Source organism: Cryptomeria japonica, chromosome 2 (assembly GCF_030272615.1).
Source record: "Cryptomeria japonica chromosome 2, Sugi_1.0, whole genome shotgun sequence".
NCBI lineage: Eukaryota > Viridiplantae > Streptophyta > Pinopsida > Cupressales > Cupressaceae > Cryptomeria > Cryptomeria japonica.
Window position 1 is genome coordinate 625,834,677 of NC_081406.1, and position 8,534 is coordinate 625,843,210.

Sequence of the window (8,534 nt, forward strand, 5' to 3'; positions counted from 1 at the left end):
TGTTGTAATCATTTGAATAGGGACAATTCATTTATTGTCCCATAATTATATGTCTAAGCATTCTTCACAATTCATGGAAGAATTAGATATGATGTTCTGGCTTATATTTTGTTGAATATTTGGCTTGACAGAAAAGGTTCTATTTTACATCTAGAATTAAGATAGAACAATAAAGACTTGCATTTTGGTTTCCATCACAAAGTAGAGCAGTATTCTTCACACAATGAAACAATATGCAATGACATCCAGGCTTAGGGGTTAATCTTGACATGTCATCTCCCCTCCACATGCAAAAGAATGCAACTCTTCTAGAAAAACACATGTTGAAAGGAATTATCCTTATAATAGCCCAAATTAAAAACCTGCTGAAAAAATATCTGAGACTTTGTAAGACAAAGGAAAGCATCCATCACATGAAGCACCATGTATAGGGAAATTACATTCAAAATAGGTAACTATACGATACCAGTATCCAAAGAACATTTCCTACAACCAGAAAACATGTTTACAAATCAAGCTGCATGTTTACAAATTATCATTATGCAACTCAAAGTTCACACTAAATTCACATCAAGACACGGACAAATCAAAATTGGAAGCCAATAATTTTCATGCTTCTATGAAGGTATGAGAATTTTAAAATTTGAAAACATGTGCATACTCAAATAATAAACAATTCAGTAAACAAGTGTGCAGCCTTGTCCTTAAATGAGTTAGTTGACTGTATTGCTACTGGAGCTATGCCCAGTGAAATCTAAATCCAAAGGTGTGAGACCAATTATTTAAAAAAGGACAGAATACACCCACATTCCATAGTTATTAAGAGATGGGGACTAGTACTAGTACAGAAAACCAGGAAGGTTACTAGCACACAGTTTTCAAAAAAATGCCAGAAAAGTGCTTGGAGACAACAAATATGAAAAATTTTAAACCCATTAGAATATTTAAATTTAGAAAATTAAAAAAAATACACAAATCCTATACGACTTCAAAAATTATAAAATACTTAAAATTTCAAAAACAAACATTTTAAAGTACTGAATAAAATGTCAATGAAAGAAAAGATTAATAATATTCATATTTTACAATCACATAGATGAAACGACAGTTAAATTCTAAACCATAATAACCTAGAGGCAGCAGATGGGACCTGGGATGGGAATGCCGTTATTTCAAAACATGGTATAGAGGTGCTCAGAGATGACAATATTTACAATCAATTGATACAACTTCGGAGTCCATAGACATCTAAATCCTTTTTGTTGTTACTCTTCTTACTATTACCTCATTGGGTTTTGATAAGGAAATTCTCTGCTTAAGAAAAAGCATACAGTTTCATGCAAAAAACAAAAAATTAAAAAGTCCTAGTGTATTTTTATTGTTTTAGCTCTTGTCAATCAACCAAATATCAGTATTCAATGAAAATCGCCAAAACCCAGACTAGTCCAGAAAGGTTCTGATCCCAATCGAGGTTTGCCCATGGTCCAGTTCCAGACAGACAGGCCCTTTCCCCTGGGCCACAGCCTACGTGAACCTGCAGGGTTCCAAAAAATTCCCTTTCAAAAAGCACAAAAAGCTATAGAACCCAAAAAGAACTAACCTTAAAAATGCATTTTTTACAGGATTTGTGGCTTGGTTAAAAGCAGAAGAATACACTGATGGCTAAATACCCGGTTAGACGTTAAAACCCTGTTAAAGGTTACCTTGTCAGAGGATTTAAAGGACTCAATGATTTTGAGTCACCCTATTAAAGGATCCTTTAATAGCTTGTTAAAGCTACCCGGTAAAGGGATTTTCCAACTACTGAAATGGTTAGAAGTCAACAGGTAATACACTTATCTGATAACAGCACTTAATGCCAAGGCAGATCCACTTCAGTTCCTTTACATCTGCAATTACACTCTGCAGAAATCTACTCACTTCTCTGGTCTGACAAGAATCACCTCACATACAATCATTTGCCAACAACTTCAAATAAAAATCATCATCGACCTTATAGACAACAATTAGGTCGGTAGCCAAAACCTAAAACCCTAAGCATCTAGGTTAACAATACAGTCGGTCCAATCCTAACCGTTTAAACACATTACATAGGGTAAAACAATCTTGAACAAATCTCAAGACGTTCTCCATCGTCCGTTCTTCACCGCTTCTGGAAGTTGATAACCCATCATGCGCTCTCCACCGTTTACTAAGATTTTGCTCATTCCCGAGATGGATAGAATCAATCTTCTTCATACAAGATTCTCAAGAAGATCCTTCACGCGCACAAGGCTGACGTGGCAACGCGATCTAATCTTCATTTCAATGCTAACTCATCACAGGATGTCGTCGGTCGAGTCACACAGACTTGGAATGCATCAACCAGAAACCCTGAAGCTGAGACTACCAACCGGTAGTCATATCAAATGAAACCCCGATACAAACTTTGCATATACCAATTCACATTCCAGCATACCGATTCACTTTTTGTATATACCGGTTCATACCATCAGACTGGTTCACTTCATACCATCATACCGGTTCACTTGCCAGTTTGCTTACTTCAATATACCGGTTCATACTTCAACATATTGACATCAATGACAACATACAATCCCATCATATCATCAAACTCTGCACATATGCCAACATATCCAACCTCTCTCTAATTTTAAAAAGCAAAAACAAAAATTGTTTTGGGCTGCATCCAATGGAAAGGCAATGGTTTTCGGTTTTCCCAAAGATTTTAACAATTAAATCCCAAGTAATTGAATTCCATTTATACTTTTGGTATGCAATGTCAATCCTGATTTCAAGTAATGTTTCAAAGATATAAACCATTTTGATTTATCTTTAACTTTTATGATTTGACTGACAATTGGCATTGAATTATCGGTTATTAGCTGTGTTCTCAATTCTGTATTTAATTTTGTACATTTTGTGTGAATTATGTTTATATCTATAGCCATACTAACTCAAACCCAAACCAACAATATACAATTTATATTATATATATTAAAACCTTCTGCAGGTATCCCCAATTTTCAGGTGAAACTTCCAATAGATGTATAGAGACATAAAGAAACTTCATCTAAAACTCTTGACATCCAGAGATGTTCCCCTATGTGTCTCTGCAACAGGGACATGTTTCTAATTCAAGAGATGAGTACCAGGGTCAGGGTCTGAGTCACCATGTAACTATGGTCTACAGAGAAAGAGATCAAAATGCAGCTTAGTATCCTATCAAAGGTTCAGGCTTCAGAAATTAAATACCAGTGGTATAGAATAGAATTCATAAGATAGCCAGTTTACTATCACATGCACTTTAAATCTTATCCAAAAATTTCGGTTCCTCCTAATGCATCAATAACTTACCTAAGAACAAAGCAAAATGTCAAAAATGTCAGGAGAATATTAGCGTAAATTACTTATTAAATCCTGATACTGACTCCTGAGAAACAAAATGACTGTAAAACTGCTCAAAAGTACATACTGAAGAAACCTTGATGCTACTATTCAAAGCCAGAAAGAGGGAAATCAACAGAAGCCAAGATTATGAAAAACTAATGTATCAAAGAAATCACTTAAACTTCATTTTTGCTCATGCAATTTGGCTCAGAAGTTAGCACATACTTTTAGCATTTTAAAGGCTAGCAGCAAAGCAAAACATCTAATGTATTCTTTTCTTATGGAACAACGAATGCAGAGAGCTTAGGTTAAATGTCAACCACATATCAAAAACTCAACCCAAATCAGGCAGCAGTTAATAGTTAATACTGCACATTTATTAGAAATAATCTTTAGTGTTGAAAAAATCAATTGAGATGACATAGCATAAATAGGACTGGTGATTTATGACTAATTGATGTGAAAATTCAAAAATAAGAAAATGCACCTGCTCTTTGAAGATAACGGTTGCAGCATCTAAGAGGAAATCACGGGCAAGTTCAGGACTCTTTGCATGCTTTTGTGGCCGTAAGCCTTCAGTTTCCAGATCATTGCCCTCTTTGTCTGTTGAGTCTTCATCCTGTCATTTGTATCAATTGCTCTGATCAGTTAAGAAATGATTCTTGGTATTATTATATAGGTAGGAAACAATATTCATCAAGATATAATTTACACTACCTCTTCCTCCTCTGTTTCTTCTGCATGCTCAAAAAATCTTCTAATACTTTCACCTTTAGTAATGGTGACAAAGCCATCACCTACAATTAGGCGACGATGGACACATAATCGACCTTCCAGTGCATGTGCCTTAACAGAGAGTTCTGTACATCTCCCATCATGCTTCCAAGCCCTTAATGTGATAAAACATGCAGTTATGTTATCTAACTCAAGACCATCTGCTTGGACACTTCCAGACAAACCCACATCTTCAAAACCTAAAATATCGGACTTTCCCTCCCCTGTTCCTACAGCCCACTCAAAATGGTGGTATATTTCTCCAGCTTCAGCAAAGCATTCATGCCAGTCAGCTTGAACTGTGCAGTCTGAAACCTGTTAATTCAAAATTCCAGTACTCAACAGAATTCAGCTAACATATCATTTAATATGTTTTTCTCATGCATTAATATATAAAAAAGAGTTACAGGACATAGTTGCTTCTAAAGTGAGTCAGACCTCATACTGAAATGCAGTATCTGCAACACAAAACCAGGTAGTGCAACGAGGTTCTCTTCGTGTGCGCTTCAGTTCTTTCAGTTCCTTGAATTCACGCAGAACATTTCTCCTGCAATCTCTGCAAAATCGCTTGCTATCAAACCTGCACCACACATTATGAATCAGCATTGGAAAATCCCAAGTACAAGCTCAGGAACATCCATCTTGTGACAATTTAGTTTGAACAATGGTGGTGTCAGATATCAATAATTATTGTTCCTTAACATTGTCCAACCCAAAAATGCCCCCAAAAGAACACTATGTGTAGTAGTCATGACTTTTCCACAGTCCATGAAGATGTTTAAGAGTGCTTTTGGAATCAAACAGAATAATGCATGAACACAAGCTGGTACGGGCAAAATATTCCCCTTGTGAATCTTACCTGAACATGAGCCTTTCAATAAAGTCCTCCTCTTTCAGACGTAATAAAGAGAGCCGTGTTTCCTCTCCTAGTGCAGACCAAAAATCTACCAAAGCCTCACATGAAAGCCTTGCTGTATGAAGAGCACAAGTTTCTTTCATCCCATGCCCCCTTCCAGAAGTGCTAGTTCCTTGGCTTATCCAACCTCGACCTCCACCACCACAAGCATCGGGATACAACAATTCACGCTCACGTTCCCTTGCCCGCGCACTGTCAAACACCTGAATGAAAAAAGTTTAGAGCAATAGCCTTTATCACAGCCTAAGAAGACCACAGAGCTAAATGAGTTTAGCGTACATAAAATTTACTAAACCAGAAAATTTCCTGATAACAAATGCAAATATTGATGGGAAGCAATAAGAGATGTACATTTTGAAGTGCCTCAAGTGATGTTCCAATCAAGAAACAGTCCAATAGGGTCAGAACACTATCTCGGGTTGTAGCTAACCCACCCCATGGGTGAACTGATGGATCACTTGTGTCATCTTGAGTGCTTGCAGCCATTAATTTTGATCCATTTTCAATATGGTTTCTATTTTGTGGTTGCCCACATAAGGCATGGGCATATGCAGCTTCCTGGTGTATGTTTTTTCCATAGAGGACAATTTGGGAAAATACTTCCAGTAGCAGTCCATTGCAGCGTGAGCAATATAGGTTCTTCCGTACTTGTTCAAACAGAGTTTGTTTATCAATGCGCAACAGTTCCTGTCGAGAAGATGATGGGAGTTCGCTCCAAAACTATACACATGCAAATATGATCATTTCAAAAAAAAATTGATAACTTGCCTTAAAATTGCAACATGTTAAATATCAGAAGAATGAATATACATAGAATGAAGATTACACTATCTCACCTACTAACATACCTTACCTCAAAAAGCAAACATATGAAAATCTTAAAGACAATTACTAAAAGCTTTGTGACAGTACAATTCAAAAAACTTCAATTTTCCTTCTTGATTGAGCTTTGTCGTGATACTATTTCTAAACTTGCAATTTCTATTTTCAGATAACGTAAAATCATTATGGTTATTTTGAACAGCACGAGGCTAGGAATGCTTGTGATAGGCTCAAAAAATTTCAATTTTCCTTCATGATTGAGCTTTGTCGTGATACTATTTCTAAACTTGCAATTTCTATTTTCAGATAACGTAAAATCATTATGGTTATTGTGAACAGCACGAGGCTAGGAATGCTTGTGATAGGCTTGCCCTATGGTCCATGAGAAATTTACAAGTTGAAAAGGAGGTTGCGACGAATTAGGTCATTTAGTTCATGTATAATTTGAAACCCTTGTTAACAACTTAAACCAAAAAATATGCTACATGTTATGAGTTCTAGCAACCATTACAGAAGAGGGAAATTCAAATAAGTTATGACATATGTTAAACAAATATAACATAAAAGGATTAACCAAGATTCAAGAGCAACACTGACAATTGATCAAATACATATTAGCAAACAAATATTATATGAGTATGACCAGAACGAAAAGCTTTGAACTCCAATAGAAAGCAATGAACTTGATGAGTTTCCAATCATTATTCATTCCATAGAACATTTGATAGAGCCTCTCCGAAATGGCTTTCAATTTTCAGGTATTATTGCCATACCAGTTAAAGAGACATTTTCTATATTGCTTACATCTTAGCAAATAAACTTCAAAGAAATTTTACTAAGTACATAAGTGGCCAATTATTTCTTAGTCCATAGAACAATATTTATGGCCTGTCAAAAATCATTTTCAATTTCTAGATTGTATGGATAAATACTGTTCGAAGGTTTTTTAATTTTGTAACCATTGCCTATCACAATAGTTAACCAACTACAAAACTTGGAGGTTCGTGGGTTACAATAATACTGTGACTAGTAAGGCCACAAGGGTTTTTCATCCAAAGAAAAAGGTGCCGGGCGTTGATTGATGCAATGAAAATTAAAACTGCTTAGGTTATAGGCCAATGCCATGATAAAGCTAAATGTTGGAAATTCATTTAAGATTTCAAAGATGTAAGATGGCAAACCATCCAAAGGGCAATCATAAAGTAGCAAGATCATTGACCGAAGGAAATGATATTCATGTCGTCGAACCAATCAAACGAACCTTCACCATCAATGAGGGAGGAGTAATTGGAGATTATTTTCACTTGTAATGAAAAGTGGATAGAACACCGATGTTTCCAGATATAACAAAGGAATACTAATTGATGTCTGAAATTGTTTTCACAGGCAACGAAAAGTGGATAGAACGGAGATAGTTCCAGATATAAGATATGAAAATGGAGTAATAAATCAATACAATCATGATCAGGCATTGGCAATAAAAAAGGGAATTGAAAAGGGCATCCTGACCATACCTTGTAAAGCTGGGCATAGGTGACATGGTCTCGAGAACAAGACCATATGGCATCTTTTGCATTGGTGGCCGATCCACCGCAACTGGAAGTGGATGTTGATGATGAGTGAGTGTGAATGTGATGGCCACTCTTCTGGCTCAATCCAGGCATCTTATCTTTAATTGTTATTGTGTAACCCTCCTCTTATATATTTCGCCATCTAATGCTTCCGCCAGCAATCGCCCTGCAAACTGTGCACCATTTGAATTGACAATATAATACCCAGGCACATGACCATCCAATGCCACAACCCTATGATCTTCTGTCAATACAGGGATTCATCCGTGGCTGCTCTGCTCGTATTAAACCCAATTCAGATCGATACCAATGGACATGTTAATGATGAGGAGCTATAGAAAACGATTGAAAACCCAAATGAATCGAGGAGAGCAATAAGGAAACCATTTCGATCCTCACAAAGGGTAGCCCATTGGATTCACATTATATGCGAATAACAAACCATTCCTAGTCTTGTTTTTTCTCTCCTTTTTATCGATGATTTGCAGATCCAGCTTACGCAAACAGAGGATTGGAAATCTATGTAAAACTTGAGTTTTTTTTAAGAACACTCCGAATTTCTATTCTCCTCTATTTATTTTTAACTTCATCTAAAGAGAGGATGGAGACTGAATAATTCGCAGGAGCCCCAGGGGCCCCCAAAATGGTAAACCTTTCTTCACCGTAGGTAAAAGTGAATAATTATTTTACGGTTTTTCTTAATTCCCGACACAAAACGGATTTCCAAAGGGGGTGACGTTGGGTTAATTAATCCAATTGGGAAATAAATTTACTCTACATTGTTCTAAGAAGAGTTTAAAATTGTAAATATTGAAATTGACAAGGTTAGAGGATTTGTTAATCATTGAAATGAGAGAGTTATAATTGAATGAATATTATTATAGTGTCATTAATTTGTTTTAAAGAGTATTTTATTTTAGGATGGGATTGTATATAGCTCAGTGTTTTTGGTATGGTTTTATTTCAATGGTATAGTTATGTCTCAAATTCTCTTGTTGTTTTATATTTGTATATCTTTGCTTTTAGTTATGTATGAAATTTGATATTGTGAAGAAGCAGTT

The 8,534-nt window shown here is 35.9% G+C and overlaps 1 protein-coding gene across 1 annotated transcript in view; it reads right to left on the reverse strand.

The window, feature by feature from the left end:
• Positions 1-8,113, reverse strand: part of LOC131078670 (uncharacterized) — a 55,207-nt gene extending 47,094 nt beyond the window's left edge. Inside the window, exons 1-6 of the mRNA XM_058016420.2 lie at positions 7,417-8,113; positions 5,432-5,800; positions 5,024-5,283; positions 4,603-4,744; positions 4,108-4,479; positions 3,878-4,009 (exon numbers count right to left, since the gene is read on the reverse strand). Of these exons, the coding sequence (XP_057872403.2) occupies positions 3,878-4,009; positions 4,108-4,479; positions 4,603-4,744; positions 5,024-5,283; positions 5,432-5,800; positions 7,417-7,566 (1,425 nt within the window). The 5' untranslated portion in view covers positions 7,567-8,113. The remainder of the gene's footprint in view (positions 1-3,877; positions 4,010-4,107; positions 4,480-4,602; positions 4,745-5,023; positions 5,284-5,431; positions 5,801-7,416) is intronic.
• Between the last annotated feature and the right edge of the window lie 421 nt (positions 8,114-8,534).